Genomic DNA, 26,762 nt, shown 5'->3' with positions numbered 1-26,762 from the left:
TGTTCAGTACTGTCATTTTTACTCAGATGTGTTACTGAAAGAACCACACTTTTCATCAAATAATAAACAGTTTGGAAAAATACATGCTGTTAAATGGTTTTGAATACTCATTCAAATACTTCGCAGATCATCACTGTAGTACACTGAAGTTCATGGTTATGACTGCACAGCATGCCACATGGAATTTATACCCTCAGAAAGAAAGTTTCAGTTCTCAATAACTAATTGAAAATTATGAGTCATAATATAAATTGATCATAAACCTTTACCGATAAATCAGATTCCCTGTAAAATCACTATTGTTCAGTTGTAACAAAAATGCCTAGAGCTCTGGGTTCTTGTCACAAGAGCTGACCTGAACCCATCTCGACCTACACACAAAATCTCCCAGTGTCAAAGCACACAGATGATCTCTTCTTTGGTTGTCAGAATATCACAGTTGACAATCAGCTTCATATTTAGATTCACTTAATCCAGTACTCTCCTTCTTTGGAATAATTCTTGTTCAGAAATCAGTTTACAAGGAATTACAAAATGACACATTTCCAAAACACGAATAAAAAAGGATTAACATCATCTTGAATTGTCTGACACACTAAACTAAATTTTACATGTCTAAAATACTGAAAACTGGCTGCTTTACAATTCTCATTTTTCCCCATATATGTGACTCACATAAAGGCTGCACAGTGAGATTCCCACACTAATTCACACTTAGTCATTCAAAATTTGATGATTCATACTTCACATACATACTGCATTAATTGCCTCATTCCTTTGGACAGCAAAACAAATGCAAATAATGTTGTCCAGTAGAAATAATAATACCAGTTTGAAATTGAAAGTATTACATCAATTTTTAGAGTTTTTTCGTCAAAATGTTTACTCCGTTATTTAAGGATAAGATATTTTGTGAACATCTTCCCTGACTTCTGCACAAAACATCTTAACATGTCATGAAGTTATTTCTCAAGGAAAGTAATAAATTCTGTATTTTAGTTAATTTTTTGTGTACCAGAAGTTACTTGATGTAAACAGCTGAAATTCGTAGTGTTTTTAACTGTCAGTCTTTACAAAAGGTTATACAAAATTTCACAACATCTGGGCTATTAGAACTGTCTAATAATTCATAGCAGTGTATGTAATGTTCCATCTCTGTTGAGTGCATGCACATGGCTCTAAGAGCTGGCTGATGAACATGAAAACATAGGTTACTGTCATTATGTGAAACCCTGCTCTAGGGTCATTACTCACTGCATGTGGAAAGAAAGCTTCGGCCAGATTCTCTATCACATCCACAGCTATATCTACATTCATACTCTGTAAGCCACTGTACGGTGCATGGGAGAGGGTACCCTTTACCACTACTAATTATTTCCATTCCTGTTCCACTTGCAAATAGAGTGAGGGAATGCCTCTGTATGAGCCCTAATTTCTCGCATCTTATCCTCATGGTCCTTATGCACAATATATGTTGGCAGTGGTAGAATTGTTCTTCAGTCAGCTTCAAATGCTGGTTCACTAAATGTTCTGAATAGTGTTCCTCAAGGAGAACATTGCCTTCCCTCCAGAGATTCCGATTGGAGTTCCTCAAGCATCTCCGTAATAATTACATGCTGTTCAAATCTACCAGCCCGCCTCTGAATACCTTCAATGTTTACCTTTATTGTGACCTGGTGTGGATCCCAAAGTCCCTTGCAATTGTCAAGAATGGTCACACTAGTATCCTAAATGTGGTCTCCTTTACAGATGAATCACACTTTTGCAAAATTCCTGGGGCACTCCAGATGATACGCTTGTCTCTGTTGAATGTTTGTTGTTGAGGGCAATATACTGGCTTCTGTTACTGAAGATGTCTTTGGGCCACTCGCATAACAGGGAAGGTATTCCATACGTGTATACCTTTGTTAACAGTCTGCATTGGAGCACTATGTCAAATGCTTTTCAGAAATCTAGGCGTTTAGAATCCGCCTGTTGCCCTTCATCCATAGTTTGCAGTATATCATGTGATAAAAGGGCAAGCTGAGTTTTGCACGAGTAATGTTTCCTGAAGCCATTCTGATTCCTGGACATAAGCTTTTTGCCCTCTTGGTATATTCTAACTCTGCAGCAAACCAGTGTTAAGGATACTGGACTGCAGTTTTGCGGGTTTGGTTTTTTACCTGTCTTATGCACGGGAATCACTTTCGCTTTTCTCCAGTCGCTTGGGACTTGACACTGGGTAATAGATTCACAATAAATGCAGGCTAGGTAAGGGGTCACTGCCATAGAGTATTCTTTGTAAAACTGAATTAGGATTCCATCTGGATCTGAAGACTTATTTGTTTCAACTGTTTGTTTTTTCCCAATGCCAGGGATGCTTATTACTACATCATCCATAAAGGACTTAGTGCGATGCTCAAAAGACAATGTGTTAGTACAATTCTCCTGCATGAAGGATTTCTTAAACAGAAAATTAAAAACTTCAGTTTTCACTTTGCTATTTTCTACTGTCATTCGAGACTGGTCGGCGAGCGACTGGATGGAAGTCTTAGACATGCTTAGTGTTTTACATTGGGCCTGAATTTTCTTGTGTTCTCAGCCATATCGTTTTCTAAGGTATGGCAGTGGTAGTTGTTGTATGCTTGGCGCACAGATTTTTCACAGATGCACGAATCTCTACGAACCTTTCCTTGTGGTTATTTGCATGTTCTCTTTTAAATAATGAGTGCAACAGCATTTTCCGGATTTCGTTGTTAAACAAAGGTGGGTATTTTGTACCCTTAATCCACTTACTAGGCAAGTACTTCTCCAGAGCACAATTTACAGTCTGTTTAAACTTTGCCCATAATTGCTTTATATCCATCATACTGGAGCTAAATTATGTCAGTTCATTGTCTAAGTTAGAAGCTAAAAACTTCTTATCTGCCCTTTATAGCATTCACTTACCATTTTTATTTAGATTTTCTATATTAATCCTACCTGATAAGTGTTCCAGACCCTTAAGCAGTACTCTGAAATTGATTTAATAAGGGTTTTGCAAGCTCTCTGTTTTTGTGGTTGAATTAAATTTCCTTAGTATTGTTGCATTCAATCTCAGTATGGCATTTACTTTTCATATGACTTGTTGTATTTGATGATTCCATTCTGATTCACTCAGGATGCATTCTCCCTGGTACAGGGTATTTCTCATACGATATTTGTGGTATTTCTGTCATGGACCTGGAGTTGTAAGGGAGGGCAGGGGTGCTCCCAGGTTGCAGTCTGCACCAGATACCTGCTCTGTGTGGGTGACAAAAATTCCTAGGTTCTCCAGCATGAGTTGTTAAAATATTTTTTTTTTTTTTTATCATTTCATTCCTGGCGTTTATGGGAGTGGGCAGGGAATTAGAGAATTTATAAACTGGACCTGCTATTCTTGCATGTATAAGCACATTGTACTCCTAAAATAGTGTGTAGACGAAAATTTTTCACATGTATTGAGACAGTGGTGTCAGGCACAGAGAAACATCTCACAGATTCATCGTCAAAAAGTAACACTGTAAAAATTTTCAGGAATTTTGTATGAAGAAAAAAGAACCCCTTTTCATCTTCCTTATGACTAGGAGAAGAAATAATGATATACAAAAAATATTTGTAAGTAAGTATCTACTTAAAATCAAGTAACAAGAGGGAAATCTTAACTGTAAAACCAAATTGTAAAAACAATACCAAGTAACAAGCCATGTTAACAAAAAGCCCTGTATGCAATCCCCCTGCTAGAAAACACTGTGTTGTTATCTCACATCAATTTCGAGTTAGGATGAGAAGTGTGCTCATACCTGAAAAGCAAGACCCAACTGTAAAAATGGTCCAGCATAAAACCATAGCTAATTTTTGCCATAGCTACCAGTATGGTATGTTCTATTGTACAGTGTAACAATAAAATATTGAAAATTACAATAAGATATAATATGTGTTGATTATTTAATTCAGTTGTGATGTCAAATAGTGGTGTCACTTATACTATTTTGTATGTGACTAGGAGACTAATAAATCTTGCCTGTTATTTGCCATTCTTAAATTTCTGACCCTTGTAGGAAAAAAATACATGAAAGCATATGTGCATATAGCTGACTATTCCATTTTGGGGCTGTTGCTCATTTAAGCAGTGTTTGCCTAAAAAGTCAAAGAAATTTAAAATAGAAGGTGGTTGCTGTAGTAGAATTTAGAAATTTCTATCTGCACACATAAATTATTTGATGCTTCTGTGGGGTTGGTTGTGGTGGGTCAGGGCTTAAAAGATAAAACCCCACACCATGTGTCAAACTAAATAACTTCTCCGTTGTTTCCAAAGGGACCTAATGATGGAGAGATGAGCTGCGATCACTGCACACACTTATACACATTCTTTGGACTTTGCCAAATAGTGTATCAATCTTAGCCTAACTAGAAAAATTAGCAGTGGCCTTGGAAAAGAGGTTGAGAAAATTGTTGGGTGACTCAGTATTTTAGACTTGGGCATCAGTTGCATTTGTTCACAGAGCTGTGGACAGACTCAAATCCAAATATAATAAAGTAATAGTATGTATCACCTGAACATTTTAGATACTTTTGTTTGACACCAATACTGCAACTGACTTTTGCAGTGTTACATAGTGGAGAGACTGATCCTGATCCTTTTTTTTTTTTTTTTTTTTTTTTTTTTTTATGACTAAAAAGAGATCTGTGATTATTTCATGCAGGAAAAGCTAGAGCATACACCACCAATGCATTTATGACAATATTATGATGTGTTATTGGTAATGGGAAGTATCCTATCACAAGTAACATTTTGTAATACTGCCACGGACACATTTTTCTCTTGCATAAGAAATAATCTACACTCCTGGAAATTGAAATAAGAACACCGTGAATTCATTGTCCCAGGAAGGGGAAACTTTATTGACACATTCCTGGGGTTAGATACATCACATGATCACATGATCACACTGACAGAACCACAGGCACATAGACACAGGCAACAGAGCATGCACAATGTCGGCACTAGTACAGTGTATATCCACCTTTTGCAGCAATGCAGGCGGCTATTCTCCCATGGAGACGATCGTAGAGATGCTGGATGTAGTCCTGTGGAACGGCTTGCCATGCCATTTCCACCTGGCGCCTCAGTTGGACCAGCGTTCGTGCTGGACGTGCAGACCGCGTGAGACGACGCTTCATCCAGTCCCAAACATGCTCAATGGGGGACAGATCCGGAGATCTTGCTGGCCAGGGTAGTTGACTTACACCTTCTAGAGCACGTTGGGTGGCACAGGATACATGCGGACGTGCATTGTCCTGTTGGAACAGCAAGTTCCCTTGCCGGTCTAGGAATGGTAGAACGATGGGTTCGATGACGGTTTGGATGTACCGTGCACTATTCAGTGTTCCCTCGACGATCACCAGTGGTGTACGGCCAGTGTAGGAGATCGCTCCCCACACCATGATGCCGGGTGTTGGCCCTGTGTGCCTCGGTCGTATGCAGTCCTGATTGTGGCGCTCACCTGCACGGCGCCAAACACGCATACGACCATCATTGGCACCAAGGCAGAAGCGACTCTCATCGCTGAAGACGACACGTCTCCATTCGTCCCTCCATTCACGCCTGTCGCGACACCACTGGAGGCGGGCTGCACGATGTTGGGGCGTGAGCGGAAGACGGCCTAACGGTGTGCGGGACCGTAGCCCAGCTTCATGGAGACGGTTGCGAATGGTCCTCGCCGATACCCCAGGAGCAACAGTGTCCCTAATTTGCTGGGAAGTGGCGGTGCGGTCCCCTACGGCACTGCGTAGGATCCTACGGTCTTGGCGTGCACCCGTGCGGTGCTGCGGTCCGGTCCCAGGTCGATGGGCACGTGCACCTTCCGCCGACCACTGGCGACAACATCGATGTACTGTGGAGACCTCACGCCCCACGTGTTGAGCAATTCGGCGGTACGTCCACCCGGCCTCCCGCATGCCCACTATATGCCCTCGCTCAAAGTCCGTCAACTGCACATATGGTTCACGTCCACGCTGTCGCGGCATGCTACCAGTGTTAAAGACTGCGATGGAGCTCCGTATGCCACGGCAAACTGGCTGACACTGACGGCGTCGGTGCACAAATGCTACGCAGCTAGCGCCATTCGACGGCCAACACCGCGGTTCCTGGTGTGTCCGCTGTGCCGTGCGTGTGATCATTGCTTGTACAGCCCTCTCGCAGTGTCCGGAGCAAGTATGGTGGGTCTGACACACCGGTGTCAATGTGTTCTTTTTTCCATTTCCAGGAGTGTATATCAGTACTCCACTTGGCAAATTTGGAGGAGATAGCTGAAATGTATGCAGAAATCGGAGCCTGCCTTCCTGGTATTGGTTCACATGCGACACTGCACACACCACTTGAATAGTATATGAAACCCACTGTGCGTGTGATCATTGCTTGTACAGCCCTCTCGCAGTGTCCGGAGCAAGTATGGTGGGTCTGACACACCGGTGTCAATGTGTTCTTTTTTCCATTTCCAGGAGTGTATATCAGTACTCCACTTGGCAAATTTGGAGGAGATAGCTGAAATGTATGCAGAAATAGGAGCCTGCCTTCCTGGTATTGGTTCACATGCGACACTGCACACACCACTTGAATAGTATATGAAACACACTATATTTTACAGATGAATTTAGATAAAATTTTGTGGTGTTGCAGCTTTTCTATATACCCATTACTTTCGTTCAGTATGGTATTCTTAATCTATATAAATGATTTAGGATATGATCTGTGCAGAATTGTTGGATTGTTTGCAGATGATGCTGTCATTTACCATCCAGTAATTTTGTCAGAAGATCAGTGTGAATTACAAAGTTATTTACATAAGCTATCTGTGGGATGCAAACAGTGAGAAGTAACAAGTGACTGTGAACTGTAAAAATTGTGAGGTCCTCCAGATGAGTACTAAAAAATTCTGCTAAATTTCAGTTACATGATAAATCATATAAATTTAAGGTTGCTGGTTCTACTAAATACCTAGGGATTACAATACAAACAATTGAAACTGGAACCGACACACAGTAAATGCTGTGAGGAAGGCGAACCAAAGACTGTTTTATTGACAGAAAACTTGAAGAATGTATGAAAGAGACTGCCTGCACGATGCTTGTCCATCTTCTTGTGGGTTATTGCTGCCCAAGTGGAGCCTTACCAATTGGATTGGTGGAAGACATAAAAAAAGAAAAAGTTCAAAGAAGGGAAGCTTGTTTTGTATTAGGTTGGTGCATAAGTTTGCAGCATTTTTGTTTTGCATGTTGTATTCCAGTTGCTAGGGGTTTTTTTCTCAATTGTAATTTGTTATTTGCATTTCACTGTTGCTATTTGAGTTTACATATTGTCATTTGGTGATAGTGAGTGGAGCTTTAGACACTAGAAAATGGAATGCCAAGTGAAGAAATCTGAACATTTCCAACATATTCTTCTGTTTGGGTTTAGTAGAGGGGTGACAGCAGCAGATGCAGTCAGAAACATTTGCACCATGTATAGGGATAATGCCAATGGACAGAGCATGGCAAGAAATGATTTTCCCATCTTAAGGAAGATCATTTTGATGTTGGTGACTCTCCAAATTCAGGAAAACCTTCAGAGTTTGAAAAAATCATTTAAACACATTAATCCAAAATGATCCATATAGTTGTGCCCAAAAACTGGCAAATGTGATGAACAAAACCGTTCCACCATCGTGATATTTGCATTCAATGGGGAAGGTTCAAAAATCAGGTGTATGGGTACCATATGCACTAAGCCAAAATCAGAAAAATCAACAGGTTGCTATATGTGCATCTCTTCTTGCTTGTCATCATTTGACTCATGAACATCATCAACCATTCCAATCCTGTATCATTACTGTGATGAGAAATGGTGTCTTAATGCTAATATAAGGAAAAGAGAGGAATGGTTGAACCCCAAAGGAGCAGCTTTCTGTACAAAGACCTGTGGGCATCCACAAAAGATAATGTTATGCATCTGGCGAAATGGCTAGGGTGTAGTATACTGCGAATTGCTTCCCCAACATGTAACCATCACTGCTGATGTTTATTGTGAGCAGCTGAGACATCTTGCAGACGAAGTCAAAGAACAATGACAGGAAGACTGCATGAAGTGATGCTACACCATAATAATGGCCGCCCGCATTCTGCGAGACTGACAAAAAACACTATATAAGAGTTGGTGAAGTCATTCCTCACCCACCTTATTCACCTGATTTTGTTCCCTCCGGTTTTCACCTTTTCTGCTCTCTGTCAAACATTCTTCAAGGAACTTCATTTATGGATGAAAATGCACTCCAAACATGGCTCAACGAGTTCCTTGCCTCAAAACCACGTAATTGCTACATTTGCAGAATCGAAAAGTTACCCCAGCACAGGCAGAGTGTTCTAAATAGTGAAGGAGAATATATTATTGATGATTAAAGTCTCTGTTAATATGTATCTGTTCCTTCCCCCCCCCCCCCCCCCCCCCCCCACCCCGCACCCTAAGTGGCTCATAGTTCTTTAGTGAGTTCGTGCATGGTGCACATGGGGGCCCGAGCTATTGTAGTGAATGCTTCCTTTCTTGGATGCATTTCCTTCACCATGCCCTCCCTCTCTCTCTTAGCTCCTTCCCCATTGCCCCCTCCTTTCCATCTCTCAGCGTTCTGATTTATGTTGAGCTGGCTATCCACCTGGTTTCCTGTATTGCTTGCAATTTTGTTCATTTTGCCTGTTCTTTCATCCTTGTTTGGTGTTTAGGTCCTTGCTTGAGGTTTGATCCCCCACTTCAAAATTTCCTGTTTTTAGTGTGAGCAATTGGAGAAGAACTCCCTCCCTAGCATATATGGTGTAGATTCCTCTCCCCCCTTCCTTCTACTCTCCCTTCCACCCTGATGGGTCACCAGCATGTGTAGCCCAGTCTGTGTGGTGGGGCTGTTTTGTACCCACGTGGCTGAGTCCCCTGACAACACAGGGATCACACTACTGATACCTGAGCTGTTACCTCCCCACATATGCCAAGGAGTGGTTGCTTATCTTCTTGGAGCATCGGAATTCCCGGCAACGGCTGACGTGCCAGATGGCCCTTGCTGTGGCTGGGTGGTGCCCGTGGGTAGAGCCCCTGGTCGAAGTGGGTGGTATCAGGGTAGATGCTTGGCGCATGAAGAGTATCAAGCTGCAAAAATCTGGCCATTCATTTCCTCCTCCTACTTCTTCCTTACTCTAGCCCTGTCCCCCACCCTCCCCTGCCCCCTTGCCCCAGTCTTCATGCTGGTGGCACTGCTGTCACCCTACCTGCAGGTCCCCCTCACCATCGACCGGTACTGTGGTGGATCAAGGACGTCGCATTTGCTGTCCCAGCAGGTGCTGCAGTGATTTAAACACCACCCTTCACAGACCACCTTCCTTGCTTTTAAGCATCTACATCTACATCCATACTCCACAAACTACCTGATGGTGTGTGGCGGAGGGTACCTTGAGTACCTCTATCGGTTCTCCCTTCTATTCCAGTCTCGTATTGTTCGTGGAAAGAAAGATTGTTGGAATTAACTGCTTCCAGTTGCTGACCTGCTATATTGTAGCTAAATGATAAAGGATCTTTCTTTCTATGTATTCGCAGCACATTTCACTAGTCTACACTGAGATTCAGTTGCCATTCCCTGCACCATTCGTCAATTCATTGCAGATCCTCCTGCATTTCGTACAATTTTCCATTGTTACAACCTCTCGATATACAACAGCATCATCTGCCAAAAGCCTCAGAGAACTTCCGATGTTATCCACAACATCATTTATATATATTGTGAATAGCAACGGTCCTACGACACTCCCCTGCGGCACACCTGAAATTACTCTTACTTCGGAAGACTTCTCTCCATTGAGAATAACATGCTGCATTCTGTTATGTTGGAACTCTTCAATCCAATCACACAATTGGTCTGATAGTTCATATGCTCTTACTTTGTTCATTAAATGACTGTGGGGAACTGTATCAAATGCCTTGTGGAAGTCAAAAAACACGGCGTCTACCTGGGAACCCGTATCTATGGCCCTCTTAGTCTCGTGGACAAATAGTGCGAGCTGGGTTTCACACGATTGTCTTTTTCAAAACCCATGCTGATTCCTACAGAGTAGATTTCTAGTCTCCAGAAAAGTCATTATACTAGAATATAATACGTGTTCCATAATTCTACAACTGATCGATGTTAGAGATATAGGTCCATATTACTGCACATCTGTTCAACGTTCCTTCTTGAAAAGGGGGATGACTTGTGCCCTTTTCCAATCTTTTGGAATGCTATGCTCTTCTAGGGACCTACAATACACTGCTGCAAGAAGGGGGGCAAGTTCCTTCGCATAATCTGTGTAAAACTCAACTGGTATCCCATCAGGTCCAGCGGCCTTTCCTCTTTTGAGTGATTTTAATTGTTTTTCTATCCCTCTGTCATGTATTTCGATATCTACCATTTTGTTATCTGTGCGACAGTCTAAAGAAGGAAGTACAGTGCAGGCTTCCTCTGTGAAACAGCTTTGGAAAAAGACACATAGTATTTTGACCTTTAGTCTGTCATCCTCTGTTTCAGTACCATTTTGGTCACAGAGTGTCTGGACATTTTGTTTTGATCCACCTACCGCTTTGACATAAGACCAAAATTTCTTAGGATTTTCTGCCAAGTCTGTACATGGAACTTTACTTTCAAATTCATTGAACGCCTCTCGCATAGCCCTCCTCACACTACATTTCACTTCGTGTAATTTTTGTTTGTCTGCAAGGCTTTGGCTATGTTTATGTTTGCTGTGAAGTTCCCTTTGCTTCTGTAGCAGTTTTCCAACTCGGTTGTTGTACCATGGTGGCTCTTTTCCATCTCTTACGATCTTGCTTGGCACATTCTCATCTAATGCATATTGAACCTTGTCCACTGATCCTAAACACTATCTGTACTCAGGATAAAACTTTTGTGTTGAGCCATCAACTACTTTGAAATCTGCTTATAGTCACTTTTGCTAAACAGAAAAATCTTCCTACCTTTTTTAATATTTCTATTTACGGGTGAAATCAATGATGCTGTAACTGCTTTATGATTGCTGATTTCCTGTTCTGCGTTAACTGTTTCAAATAGTTTGGAGCTGTTTGTCACCAGAAGGTTTAATATGTTATTGCCATGAGTCGGTTCGCTGTTTAACTGCTCAAGGTAGTTTCCAGATAATGCACTTACAAAAATTTTACTGGATTCTTTGTTCCTGCCACCCTTTATAAATGTTTGAGACTCCCAGTCTATATCTGGTAAATTAAAATCTCCACCCAAAACTATAACATGGTCCGAAATATTTTCCAAATTTTCCTTCAAGTGTTCTGCCACAACAGCTGCTGAGCCAGGGGGCCTATAGAGACATCCAATTACCATGTTTGAGCCTGCTTTAACCATGACCTTCACCCAAATTATTTCACATTTCAGATCTCTGTCAATTTCCTGTGATGCTATTGCACTTTTTATCGCTATAAACACGCCTCCCCCTTCACTGTCCAGCCTCTCTCTGCGGTATACATTCCAGTCGGAGTTTAGAATTTCATTACTGTTTACATCTGGTTTCAGCCAACTTTTCCATCCGTAGTACTATGTGAGCATTGTGACTGTTTATTAATGACAGCAGTTCTGGGGCCTTTCTATAGACGCTCCTGCAGTTTACTATTACCACATTAATATTGTCATTCCCTGTTGCGTTTTGCCTACTGATACCTTGTCGCGTCTCAGGAGGTGTCTTGTTGGGCCTAGGGAGGGAATTCTCTAACCTAAAAAACGCACATGTGCACTCCACATGTTCTCCGCTGCCCTTTTAGCCGCTTCCTGCATGTAGTGCATGGCTGACCTATTCAGGGCGACTCTGCATTTCTCCACCCGATAGTGGAGGTCGAGAAATTCGCACCTTAGATCTCTGCAGAATCGTCTGAGCCTCTGAATTAATCCTTCCACTCGGCTGCAAACCAGAGGACTGTGATCGGTTCTGGGACGACACTGTTGTGGTTAGCAGGAGAGCCAACAACGTGTTACTAGAGGAGGCCGAAAGGCATGCGTTTTAGCTCACGCAGGCTGGCGTGAGGTCTGGAACAGGACAAGGAAATTAGAATTTAGAAAAACAGACATAGCTTGTGGAATACTTAACTTTAATCCATTAATGATGAACGTCGCTCTTGACGGTACATGATTCACAATATCAATAGCGTATTTTGTCAGTGAAACATCGCTAGCCAAGTCGGCTGTACAACTGGGGCGAGTGCTAGGCAGTCTCTCTAGGCCTGCCGTGTGGCGGCGCTTGGTCTGCAATCACTGATAGTGGCGACACGCGGGTCCGACATATACTAACGGACCGCGGCCGATTTAAAGGCTACCACCTAGCAAGTGTGGTGTCTGGCAGTGACACCACACACACTACAAATAGTTAGCTCAGATTCCACCCCGCGAGCGAGGCTTTCCACCTTCGCCAACTCTGGCAACCACCTGTATGAACTGAGGATGACCATTGAACCTAGATGGCAGGAGTAATTGGTGCTGACATGAGCAAAAATTTGCAGTTGGGTGCACCCGCTGGCAGGGCCTTCTCCACATCTCAGATGAGACCCCCTGGCAAGCAGACAGAGTGAACACTGGCCTTCTTCCCCGACCTTTCCGCTATTTCCCTAAGGGGCTCATAACAAGCGAGGTGGCGCAGTGGTTAGACTCGCATTCAGGAGGATGACGGTTCAATCCTTCCTCTGGCCATCCTGATTTAGGTTTTCTGTGATTTCCCTAAATCACTCCTGGCAAATGCCGGGATGGTTCCTCTGAAAGGGCACGGCCGGCTTCCTTCCCCATCCTTCCCTAATCCGATGAGACCGATGACCTCGCTGTCTGGTCCCCTTCCCCAAACAACCCAACCCAACCCCTAAGGGGCTCCATCACCTGTTGAACATTGGAGCTCCTAATCACTAATAAACCGCTCCCGCTGTGTGCATGCTCGGACCTTGCTGAAGGAGCAGCCACATGTCCACTCACACGCAGAGCGGGCGATGCCCCACGGGCTGCCGCCACATTGACCCTCTGCCTTGTGCAACGTGAACGCCTTTGAACCCGCCGCTCCCCTTGGGGAGTAAGAGTGATTTCAGGTGTGCCGCAGGGGAGTGTTATAGGACTGTTGTTATTCACAATATACGTAAATGACCTTGTGGGTAACATCGGGGAGACTTTTTGCGGATGAGGCTGTAGTATACCGAGAGGTTGTAACAATGGAAATTTGTACTGGAATGCAGGAGGATCTGCAGCGAATTGACACATGGTGCAGGGAATGGCAATTGTATCTCAATGTAGACAAGTGTAATGTGCTGCGAATACATAGAAAGAAAGATCCTTTATCATTTAGCTACAATATAGCAGGTCAGCAACTGGAAGCAGTTAATTCCATAAATTATCTGGGAGTAGGCATTAGGAATGATTTAAAATGGTATGACCCTATAAAATTAATCGTAGGTAAGGCTGAGATTCATGGGAAGAATCCTAAGGAAATGCAGCCCGAAAACAAAGGAAGTAGGTTACAGTACACTTGTCCGCCCACTGCTTGAATACTGCTCACTGGTGTGGGATCCGTACCAGGTAGGGTTGATAGAAGAGATAGAGAAGATCCAACGGGGAGCAGCGTGCTTTGTTACAGGATCGTTTAGTAATCGTGAAAGCCTTATGGAGATGACAGATAAACTCCAGTGGAAGACTCTGCAAGAGAGACGCTTAGTAGCTCAGTACGGGCTTTTGTTGAAGTTTTGAGAACATACCTTCACCGAGGAGACAAGAAGTATATTGATCCCTCCTATGTATATCTCGCAAAGAGACCAGGAGGATAAAATCAGAGAGATTAGAGCCCACACAAGCATACCAACAATCTTTCTTTCCACGAACAATACGAGACTGGAATAGGAGGGAGAACAGATAGAGGTACTCAGGGTACCCTCCGCCACACACCATCAGGTGGCTTGCGGAGTGTGGCTGTAGATGTAGATGTAGAGGGTGGCCCAACCGCACCTGGTACCCACGAAGATGCCTTGACAGCAGGGACTGTGGGTGAAGCATGTAACACCTGGGGTGTACCATGCGACTCTCCAGCCTCCCCACTGCTGCTACACTCCAAAGCAGAAGCCTGAAGATGGCTGACCGTGGCCATCAGCACGTTCCATTGTTCGCGAACAGTGGCCAGCTCCTCCTGCGTCTGTACACAGCAGTCACACATCCTATCCATCCCAAGAAATCAACAATTTACTGTAGAGAATTAAGTAATCAACTTTTAACTAGATTGCTAATTCAATAAAGGTGGCTGATAGCTGTCTAAACTGTGATTACTAGACACTTCTTGTTGGAAACAATGAAAATAAGCACTAACTGTCTCTGGACTGTATTCAAAACAAACACGAAATCTGTGGAACACTATTACTAGTACTCGAAAATTAAAGCTTCCTAAATGCAAAAACACACGGAAAAAGAAGTGATGAGTAAGAGAAACACAGTTAATACTTAAATTTATGTAGCTTGCTGCACAGGAGATTTGAAGCACAAGGAAGTTACGATGACACTCTCCGTGCCAAGGCTTGTTACCTTATTGAGCGGAGTATAAGGAAATGCGGGGGGGATTATGTTTCCTCCCTGGGGACATATGCCTCTTCATCGCAGGTTTGGTCCAAGCCCTGTAGCCTTCTGGGCTGCCAGTAACAGTCAACTGTCCTGGGTTTTGACCTCCAAGGTGCTGTGTACACTGGTCCATTGGTCCTCGCAGAACGCCTTGTGACACCCTTTGCAGTGCCATTGTCGTCCTCTTCCTACCCTACTACCTTTCTCCAGTAGAAATGCAGAATTGGACAGAGCTCACCTTTGTTTCGTCCCACACCATGCTGAGCACTATAATGAACCCTCCACTGAATGAGAATTGCTGCCTGCTCTTAGCTCTTCACGAGACACGACCCCGAACTTGGATTCCATTCACAATCAGATGATCTAACACTTGGATGTTCCCCAGACGCAACACCTCCTCAGGGTCTTCAACCGCATCGGGGGAGAATGATATCCCTCAGGGTTCTGTGCTAAATCTCTCACTCTCCCTCATTGCCATCAATGGACTTGTGTCCTCTGTTGGGCCTCTGGTTACCCTGGCATTCTACGTCGATGATTTTTGCATCTGGTGCAGCTCCCACTCGGTAGCATCTGCTGATTGCCAACTCAGAGGCGCCATCCGATGGGCCTCTGCGTGTGCCACCTCCCATGGCTTCCAGGTTTCTCCCTCCAAAACGCAGGTTATACATTTTTGTTGTTGATCCACAGTACACCCTAATCCAGCATATTATTTAGGCGACCAGCTCCTCGATGTTGTAGCACAGCCCCGTTTCTTGGGCTTTATTTTTTATAACAAGCTGACATGCTGCCCCACATTTGCCACCTAAAGACTACATGTGTGCGGAAGCTTAATGCTCTTCCCCTCTTGGTCCACACATCTTTAGTTGCAGACCATTTCACTCTTGTCCATCTTTGCTGTTCTATGGTCTTGTCCAGACTATATTATGATAGTCATGTTTATGGCTCAGCAACTGCTTGACCCTGTTCACCATTATGGGGTGCATCTGGCTATTGGTGCCTTTTGCACTAGTCTTGTTGATAGTCTCCTCACAGAAATGGGGATTCCCCCTCTACACATAGATGGAGCCAACTCCTGGTTTCTTACGCAGTCGCCATTTGCCAATTCCCTGACCATCCCATGTACCCTGTGCTATCTGCCAACGAGAGAATGCCTCCCTCCGGATACCTGCCCAAGGGTGGGATTACTGGTTGGCATGCGTCTCACTTCCCCCTGATGGGATCTCCATCTCCACTTACTGGAATGCACCCAGTGTCTTCCTTACCATAACCTGCCCCCCTTCCCCCCTCCCCCCCCCCCCCCTCCACACTTGGGTGGTACCTAGACCACTGATTAGGACCAATCTGTTCCAGGGTCCTAAAATCTCTGTCGCTCCTATGGTTTTCCAACGTCTTGTATGTGCCATCGTTGCAGAACGTCTTGTATGTGCCATCGTTGCAGAGTTCCAGGGTGCCACCATCTTTTACACTGATGGTTCTAAGACAGTCGATAAGGTGGGATACACTTTCACTTCTCTTGCTGGCTTAGAACATCGTTTATTGCCCGTATCCTGTAGTGTGTTCACAGCAGAGCTTCTAGCCATTCAGAGCCCTCCTTTTTGTTTCTCAGTCCTCCCTCCAGGCTATAGACCGATGCTACTCATATCACCCTTTGTTCTCTGCTATCCATGACCTTCTCTCTGCCCTTGGCCGTGCTGCTTGTTCCATTGGCTTTCTCTGGGTCCCAAGTCATGTGGGCATCCGAGGGAATGAACTGGTTGATCGTTTGGCTAGAGAAGCAGATACTTCCTTTCCTTTCATGATCTCAGCTGTGGATATGCAGATCTCTCATTCCCCAAAAATGGAATGACATATGGTGCACTACTCCTCGCAGTAATAAACTCCACACAATCAAGGATTTTACTGCAGTTTCGTGCTCTTCCTTCTGCTGCTCTTGGAAGGAGTCCACTGGTTTATGCTGTCTATGCATTGGTCATACCAGGCTCACACATTGTTTCCACCCCCAAAATGTGGTTGTGGAGCCAGACTGACGGTATCAAACATATTGGTGGGATGTCCCTTTCTTTCGGCCCTTCATGCTAAGTATGACGATTCGCAGATGGTTGAACTGGTCCTCTGTTTCCTCCATGAAAGTGGTTTTTATTTCCAGGTATAAGGTTCTACTTTAGTCTTGGAGGAGCAGGGGCCTGTTGGTTGTGGTTGGGCCTTCTTTCACAGTCTTCTCTCAGTCTGTTACCACATGACTGCTTCCAGTTTTTGGATTTGGTCCATCTTTTTTATGCCTGTTACTGTGTGTGTTTAATATTTATTATTTTATAATTTGACTCCCCTGCCTTGATCCATCCACTTACAGTGGACCGTCTTTCTTCTGGGACTAACTTCACAAACGTGGAACTAATGGCCTCACCATTTGGTCTCATAACCCGTCTCCAATCAATCAATCAATCAATCAATCAGTGTGTATCTGTTGTGTTTATTAAACTTACAGAAAATGCTACGAATTTATGCACCAACCTAATATTATCAATAAATTGTGGAGAGACTGTAACAGATATGATAAGAAAGTTGGGGGTGACAATAATTAAAACAAAGACATTTTTCTTTGAGGCAAGATGTTTTCATGAAATTTCAGTCACCAACTTTCTCTTCTGAATGCAGAATGTTTGGATGATTCCTACCTACATAGGGAGAAATGACTATCGTTATAAAATAGGCGAAAGCAGAGCTCACACAGAAAGATTTAGGTTTTTGTCTCTCCTATGTGCTATTGGAGACTGAAACAGTCTAGAAATAGTCTGAAAGTGGTTCTATGAACCATCTGTGAAGTACTTAAGTGTGAACTGCGAAGTAGTGATGTAGATGTTGTCATGTACTGATGTATGCTTTTCAACCTGTGCTCTGTTAACCTTACATGTATTATGTCAACAAAATGATTTTACTCTCATTTCTGTGTCTGTTTAAGTAAGTGCATGTAGTTTTTATAAGGCCTTATGTAGTTGAAGAATAATGATTAAGAAGCCTAAAATCTTGAACTAGAGTCTTCTAATACAAAACTCTGTACAGTGCACTAACTGGGCAGCACACATTCAGAGCACTGAATGAAGATACTTGATTACAGTGTTGCCAAACTGCCTTTTTTGACCTCAATTTTCTGCCAAAAATATGCGTGGGCTGAAATTTTGTCAGAAATTTTTGGGCTGTTCATATGCAAGGCGTTGCACAATGGCATCAGAGTGAGCAAAGTTTTGTTCCATTTGTATACAGCAGTTCCAGTTGCACAAAATGCTATTATTTTTGTTAAGCTTAAAGAGTGGTTTATATTAATCAGTACAAGTAGCACAAAATCTATAACACCATGCTACCAATTAATTGTATTAAGTCTGTCCATGTCTCATTTATTGAAATACTGAGTTTCAGTATTGTCCCTCTGAGCTATATTGTGTTTACATTTGACTTTTGTAATTTTTATGATTTTTCATAATTTGTGTGTGGTGTAGTTTTATAGGACTGTATATCTTAATTTAATTGCTACTGCACTGCTTAAATTTCTGTTTGTTTACCGTATTTACTCGAATCTAAGCCACACTTTTTATATGGTTTTTGTAATAAAAAAAACCACCTGCAGCTTAGAATCGAGTGCAAAGTAAGCGGAAGTTCTGAAAAATGTTGGTAAGTGCTGCTACAACTAACTTCTACTGTTGAATATATGTAGCGCTACACAGGCATGCTTTGCAGGCACAAAGATAAATACTGGCGCCAAAACCTCTGCATCAGTAAATAAATTAAAAGAAAAGGTAGAAGAATGTAAACATTATACCATGTATTCTTTCATGTTTGCTGCTATCTCATTTAAATCCTGTCTGCCTAATAAACTACGAAACTAGAGTGAGACAACAGCAAACGCGGAAGAATATACATATCATGTCATGTTTATATTCGTATTATTCTTATGATGAATAGTGATACAGTCAGAAATGAAGCACGGCAACTGACTAGATTTTTAAATCTAAGATGACTAATTTCTGTGCAGAATGTAATGTACTAAAGAGGCGTTTGCAAAGATTTTCAAACTGAGAAAAAGTTTTGCTTAACTCTCGTTCAGAGCATCTTCCATCATACGCAGTCTATTATTTGGTTCTTGTTGATCATGATCAAAGAAAGCAGCAGTGTAAGTAACAACAAATAGCTGTCTCTTGCCATTGTTTTGCTTATGAGACAATTCCTCTTTTTTTAAATTGTGAGCCGCAGTAGTGCGCACAAAAGCAAGCCAATGCTAAATTTGTGATCCCTTGATGCCTCAGAACATGTCCTACCAACCGGTCCCTTCTTGTCAAGTTGTGCCACAAACTCCTCTTCTCCCCAATTCTATTCAATACCTCCTCATTAGTTATGTGATCTATCCATCTAATCTTCAGCATTCTTCTGTAGCACCACATTTCGAAAGCTTCTATTCTCTTCTTGTCCAGACTATTTATCGTCCATGTTTCACTTCCATACAAATACTTTCAGAAATGACTTCCTGACACTTAAATCTATACTCGATGTTAACAAATTTCTCTTCAGAAACGCTTCCCTTGCCATTGCCAGCCTACATTTTATATCCTCTCTACTTCGACCATCATCAGTTATTTTGCTCCCCAAATAGCAAAACTCCTTTACTACTTTAAGTGTCTCATTTCCTAATCTAATTCACTCAGCATCACCCGACTTAATTCGACTACATTCCATTATCCTCGTTTTGCTTTTGTTGATGTTCATCTTATATCCTCCTTTCAAGACACTGTCCATTCCATTCAACTGCTCTTCCAAGTCCTTTGCTGTCTCGGACTGAATTACAATGTCATTGGCGAACCTCAAAGTTTTTATTTCTTCTCCATGGATTTTAATACCTACTCTGAATTTTTCTTTTGTTTCCTTTACTGCTTGCTCAATATACAGATTGAATAACATCGGGGAGAGGCTACAACCCTGTCTCACTCCTTTCCCAATCGCTGCTTCCCTTTCATGTCCCTCGACTCTTATAACTGCCATCTGGTTTCTGTACAAATTGTAAATGGCCTTTCGCTCCCTGTATTTTACCCCTGCCACCTTTAGAATTTGAAAGAGAGTATTCCAGTCAACATTGTCAAAAGCTTTCTCTAAGTCTACAAATGCTAGAAATGTAGGTTTGCCTTTGCTTAATCTTTCTTCTAAGATAAGATTAAGGAAAGGCAAATCTACGTTAGCTTAGAAAGACGTAAACACCTATAACAAAGAGAACGGCACTTATCAGATCAAAGCAAAATAAGCAATCAATTCAAACCAGACGAAGCATGTGAAAAAGGAAGGGTACTCTTATAAATATGGACAGAGCGCCTGACACATAGCAATGGCTACTTGGTAAAGCTTAACTGTTAAGCTTATGACTCGAACCAAACTACGGTAGCTGTATCTTCATCCATTCGACCTCAATTGTGTTTCATGTTACAATGGACTGGAGTGGCGGTCTAAAACTTTTCTCTCACCTTGAATTTTGAGTCTCAAATTTCAGGAGCGGCTTAGATTCGGGAAATTCCCCCCCCCCCCCCCCTCCCCCCTTGATTTAGTTTCATTTTTCAGGTGCGGCTTTGATTCAAGTGAGGCTTAGATTTGAGTAAATACGGTATAATAATAACACCAAAGTGTAAAAAAATCAAAGTTGTAATATACTCTCAGCTAAAAAATAATGTTGTACAGAAACCGCTACAAACTATAATACTGGTGACTTCTTTACTATCGTGTTCTTAAATAACCAGTTGTCCATCATGTAGAATTTGACTCCTGGTTTGCTTGTGGCAATTTTATCCAGCATCATTGTGGTAACCATATAACTAGAATTTTGCATGCATTTCTTTGTTTTTTACTCAATTCTTGATGTACGTGTAATTTTTTTACTTGTGGACACCTGTAAATATTCTCCAGGAATATTTATTTGAAAATGTGTGTTATTTGGTGGCCGTTGCTTTTAATTGTAGGTACTGCAGAATATTCATCACAGAAATGGAATGAAGAAGAGTGGTTATTTTAACTAGAGAAAAGCTGCAAGTAATTGACAAATTTTCTGAAGATGTTTTTGCACATTGGTTTTTATTTATAACGGATGGAAGAGTTTTGAGTGAAATCAAGATAATGATATTTTCGTAGTGCCTGAATTCTTCTAATTTATTCAAAATTAAGAGCTTGTTTGTTAATAAAACGACTGTGAAACTTAAGTCCAGATGATCAATGCTCTAAGTCAGATATGATTCCTCAGTAAGGAAATATAGGCAGTTTGTCAAAAAAGAAGCAAATCAAATGTAGATAAATGACAGAGGTGATCACATAACTTATTATTCTTTTCATGAACAGTTTATACTAATTGACAGTTGAAATAACATATTTTATATGTTACAGTAGTCAGCTGTAATAAAATATTTGTTATAAATTGTTTATGTTATTTTTTTCTATTTTCTTAATAGGGAACATACTAAACCCATCAGATATATTTACGTGTGTAAAATATATAGCTGAGCATCAGGCTCCAGCTTCTTCATATCCTGTTGGGATTCTCACAACAGAAAACAGAGATGTTTGGGCCAAAGCAAGAAAACATCTGGAAGCTATAGGGAATGCAGATGTCTTAAAATTAATAGATTCCAGTATTTTTAATTTGGTGTTGGATGATGTTAGTGTTGCTGATGACAAAAAATACATGATGCAGTGTCTTCTACATGGTGATGGTAGGAACAGGTGAGAATTATTTATATAGCTGTTAGACATATATATTTTCATTATATGTGACACTTCAGACCAATATTTTTTATCTAAAGAAAAGAATGCCCAAAATGAATCTACAGACACCTCTTATTACCAAATTGTAAAGTCTAATAAACAAAAAACACACACAAAAGTATAACTCTCAGGACTTAGGTCTCTCTCCACTCTGAAAATGAGGAAAGATGCTAGGTAATTGGTTATTTGAGGATTAGGCAATGTAGTCATCCTGGACCTTGTGTAAAGAGGAAACGGGAGAGGGAGGCAAATGAACCTGGTGATGCAGTGCCCAAGGCATTGGACACTGATTCAAGGATTTGGAATGGTCAGGGTTCAGTCTCCCACCAACCATCCAGATGTAGGTTTTACAGGGTTTACCTACATTTATTAATGCAGGTAACATAACATTCCCTTTCAAAAGGACACATCAGATTTCCTGCCCTATCAGAGGCTGGGCCACCTGTGAAAGCACTGACATCAAATGCAAACTCTGCTGCAAATACTGTCAGCTTTTTATGTCAGTATGATCTCCAACCAGATGTCCACGAGAATGAATGGCCACCACCAAACCATTGCCAAGAACAAAGTTGACCAGCCAGTGGCACAACATAGAGCTGAACATAACAAGCTCCATCTCAACGTGTGCTTCACAACCCAGGCCATCGGGATTCTTCCCTCCACCACCTGCTTTTCTGAACTACACAGATGAGAATTGTCCTTACAACACTTCCTATACTCCCCTAATTGTCCTGACCTCAATCTCCAGTAGCTCTTTGTCACCACACACTCCAAATAATGGTTTTCCCTTCCTCCGTCCTGTGATCCCCTCACAAATTCATGTCCCAAAATCACCTTCAGCGTGCACCATTCCCCATGGACTCTGACAACCGTGCATTACATGCTGAGCCCATGCTCCTGTCACTGCTTCTTCCATCATTACTTGCTGGCAGACTGGCTGCCTCCCACCAGACTTTTAGCCTCTCATCCCTCAACACCTCTCTCCCTATACCCACCCCACCAGATGCAACACCCATCCCAACCTAGCCCACCTGGAACATTTCATGCAATTGGAGCTGTGTAAATATGTGTGCTTGTCAATGTCTCAAGGCTTCTGCCTTTCATTGAGTGCTATCCTTATTCCAAAAGTATTCCTTCGTTGAAAAAGAGGAAACATACCACACAACTCGAGTTTCACCAGGTATGTTAATGATTGTAATTTTTGTATTAGATGGTAAAGTTTAGAGTTTAGTGACAAGAACTTAGCCTTTTGTCCTTCCAAGTTGGAAATTTGATAAGCCAAAATATAAATGCAGTTGTTGGCAGTGAGTTTCTCACTATTCATGTTTTTCAGTAAATGGAAGAATGGCCATGAACATGGATGGAGTGGGAGTCATTCCTGCTATATTTGCTAACACGTGCACTGCCTGTAATATTGCTGTAGTTGGCTCCTGATAAGCCTGTGCTGTTTGCATTAGTAGTTGTTGTAGTTCCTTCGGAGTTGAAAAACCCACGTTGTAGCCTAATTCCAAAATTGTTTGAAGTCTGATTTGTATGCATCACAGATCCCAAGTCATCTCAACTTTTGTAAAAGGGTGATCTACTCGCAGAGACAAACATAAATATACAGCATATTACCTAGCAACAATCATAGGTATCTTATGCTCGTATTCCCAAGGGAAGCCCAGTCTAAGCTGTATCAGTGTCCACCAGAATAGCACCGTAGCCAGTGCAATAACATTTTTCTCGCATCTTATCACACAGGGAAGAGATTTTGACCAGCCCTATGCGCACTAGTATGTAGGAATTTTCAAAATATATTCACTGAATTGCGAATTCACTTAGCACCAGCTTTATTGGGTAAAGCTATATACTACTCATCGGTGACGTGTGAAAATTTGTGGCAGATCAGGCCTCAGACCCAGATTTACCGCTTATTGTGAGGGCTCACATTACCACTTACACTATCCAAACACACTCCCCAGACTGACCAAACCTTCCAGTGTCACGCTGTCTATATCCTTACAGCATAGTCTAATCTATTCATGCCTTAGTTTTCACAACTTTACTTGTATTCCTGCACCAGGAAGAATAAAACTATGAGGAAGCAAGGCTATTGTTGTTATTGTCAATGTATGCCCTGCCTGAGGCTTGTAATACATATTTTACATGACGATCCTGCAGCCATTGAAATATATTTACTGAATTATCCAGTACAGCTGATGCTAAAATAATCCACAGTTCAATGAATATATTTTGAAAAATATATTTATGGCTATGGGATTGTCAAGTAAAATATGTATTACAAACTTCAGGCAGGGCATACGATGATAATGAAAACAATATCCTCAATTCATAATAGTTTAATTCATCCTGGTGTGGGAATACAAGTAAAGTAACAAGTACTAAGGGATGAACAGATTAGACTATGACATAAGGATGTAGACAGTGTGACATGTGGAAGTTTGGGTCAGTCTAGGGAACGTGCTTGCCGAGCCGAAGTGGTAAGGAGACCTCTCGCGAGAAGTGAGAAATCTGGGTTTAAGTCCTGGTCTGACACAAGTTTTCATGTCATCAATGGTTAGTATAGCTTTACCCAGTACAGTTGATTCTGAAAGAATTCACAACTCAGCGAATATATTTTGATGGCTGTAGGATCATTGAGTAAAATGTGTGTTTTATGTTGGAGTCTGGCATGATCCCATCCAAGCACAGGATTGAGGATCAATGCCATCTGAGTAATTGGGCCACAGCAGTTGATACTAATGTTTCGCCTGTTACTCGATGTCCATGGTACTGTCTGGTGGCACCAGAACAACAGTTACGTCTTTGTGTTAGTGCTACTATCCACAGCTGAATGTTTGCTTTTACTAAAATATTTTGGGCTGTTCTTACTAACTTTACGCTTTGAACTAATCATGTGAGTAAGGATAAATGTATTGATTACTGATTACTTAGTAAAAATTCTGTTTTTCTTGTCTGATATCTGTAAAATGTGTTGATCCACCAAATTGTTTTATTTATTTCAGATGGTTTGACAAATCATTCTCCCTTCTTTTTTCCAAAGATGGAGTAGCAGCAATAAACTTTGAACACTCTTGGGGAGACGGTGTTGCTGTGCTTCGTTACTTAACTGATGTATTCAAGGACAGTAGTACAAAACCGAGGATTCATCCTGATACTACAGTGTCCAACTGTGAACCAGAGAAAATGGTGAAAATGTTAGGTACATATTGTATTTTGTGGTGTCCAGTGTTCAGGAAAAATGCAGAATTTTTGCATTTTGCCTGAAAACCATGGAAAAGGCATGATACCCAGTTTGCTTTGGGGAAGAGACATTTGCTTGTCTTCAGCTTGGCTCGATGCAGTGCTGTGCTCACCATTCACCATCAGCTCGGAGTTGTGTGACCAGCCGCTACTAGTGCCTTGTTATCCCCCACCCTTCCCCTCACTCAGTACAACTAACTGATGAGCCAGCCCAGCCCGGCCTGTCAGCAGCTTGCCAAGCCATGCCAGCTGAGTTGTACTGAGATTTTTTGTTGTTTGAAATGGAGTGGCTTGCATGTCTTTTGCTGCATCCTGGCTATGCTTCCCTGGGTTATTGTTGTCCTGTGGTTTTGTAGCTTCATGACATGGTGTGAACAGGAATGAGCAGTGAAGGGTATTACATTAACAGCTATACAGATGTAAGTACTGCTTTGTTTACTAACATGGTGTGATGACAAAGGTGTCATTTTAGGGGAGTTCGCGGCCTATTTGAATCCATTTATTTTGAACCAGGTATGCTAGGGCATGATAATTTTGCACCCATTTCATTCTCTGTTTATATGTACCAAAAAATTTCTATTGTAGCATGCCAGCAGCTATCAATCTAATTGTTCGTGTGTATGAATAAGATTGATTATAGAATTTTAGAGGCAGACCTAAATTAGTGTCATTAGAACACAAAAAGCACTGCAATAGCTCTAGCTGAAAGAGATAAAATTTGAAAGGGCAAACTGTTCAGGTATCCACAGACTGCCCTAAAGTTTGTATGGCATTCCAAAGGGAACTGAAAAGCATGCTTAAATTCGAGGGTAAACAAGGGGATCCCATACTTTTGGACTTTTAGGTTGTGTGGCATATGTACAGTGCATGGTACCTTTAAAACTATTAGTATTAGCAGTGGTTGGAACCTTGTTCAGTTTCTAAGAGCTTTATATGATCTGTTCAAAAATTTTCCCTCCCACTGACTGATTTCAGCAATATTACAGGCACGTCTATTATCCTGCAGAAGTTTTGTATCGTTTGGTGAGTGGAAAATAACATGGCAGCAGTCAGAGCTCAGAAAATATTAACAGTGGGTCTGTGAAAGAAGTAGAAAGGGTAAATCACGAACAGGAGGAGGTAAAAGCAAAACCTAAGGTCACTATTTGAATTCCTAAGAGTCAAAGCTACCAAGTAGTGCATGAGGGACAAGATGCTGAGAGCTCATCTTGCCTTTCTTGAGACTGTGGCTGCTCAAGTTGAGATGTTTCTGACTAAATTTGTGAGATGTCCCCTTAACTCTTTTCCTCTATACTCCCCTCCGTTCTGTGGTCAGAGAATTAATGAGAAAATTTATCAGACCACAAGTTTTATAGAAGCAGATATCTTCGATATAGATCTGAGTGCAACATAACTCTGTAGTGATCTCAGAAAGTGGACAATGGGTATGCCACCAAAAAAAGCACTGGGTCAGTGTGACATATCGGAGAAATATAACTTGGCATTATGAAGTTAGTGCCTTTTGTTTATGAAGATTATAGTATACCAAATTTTGGATAAATCAACTGTGATGTATTCTTTTATGTAGGGCACCATATAATTAGATCCAGAATGTTGACCTTGCAAGGAAACGGTCAGGCATAGCATCGACACATCTTACTGCCTTAAATCACTGTGGTGATCATAAAGCTGTGAATTCCAAAATCTTTTAGAAATCATATCAGTAGAGGAATCCTCAAATCATTTAGTGGGAATCGTGATTTCATTCATCAATGCTGGATTGTGGCATTGGGAACAAGAATGGATGTGAAAATTTGAAGAGATTCATCATGATTGCTTGCATTATCTTCCATGGCAATGCCAGTTCTGACCGCTCCTCCATTCTGGTCAAAAATTTGACTGAAGCCTCTGTCATAGTCCTTTGTACCTTTTCATGATGTGGCCAAGGACGCATGGGGTGTTGTATCAAGCAATTAATACACGGCTTCCAAGATGCACACGGTGGGTATGGTGGAACAGGAGGAGAGAAAATGACAGCTGAGAAGTCCTCAAAAAATGGAGAAAAAGAGGGAAGAGATTAGAGAAAAGCTGAGAGATCTACAAAGTACCATA

General features: G+C 41.8%; 1 protein-coding gene across 4 annotated transcripts in view; it reads left to right on the top strand.

Annotated features, from left to right (window-relative positions):
* LOC124721965 (carnitine O-palmitoyltransferase 2, mitochondrial) overlaps positions 1-26,762 on the top strand; it is a 150,614-nt gene that overhangs the window by 59,741 nt on the left and 64,111 nt on the right. For all 4 annotated transcript variants that reach the window (XM_047247129.1, XM_047247130.1, XM_047247131.1 and 1 more), the window contains exons 7-8: positions 21,113-21,383; positions 24,434-24,630. In XM_047247129.1, the coding sequence (XP_047103085.1) occupies positions 21,113-21,383; positions 24,434-24,630 (468 nt within the window). The remainder of the gene's footprint in view (positions 1-21,112; positions 21,384-24,433; positions 24,631-26,762) is intronic.

Source organism: Schistocerca piceifrons, chromosome X (genome assembly GCF_021461385.2).
Source record: "Schistocerca piceifrons isolate TAMUIC-IGC-003096 chromosome X, iqSchPice1.1, whole genome shotgun sequence".
NCBI lineage: Eukaryota > Metazoa > Arthropoda > Insecta > Orthoptera > Acrididae > Schistocerca > Schistocerca piceifrons.
This window is presented reverse-complemented; position numbering and strand designations above follow the sequence as displayed.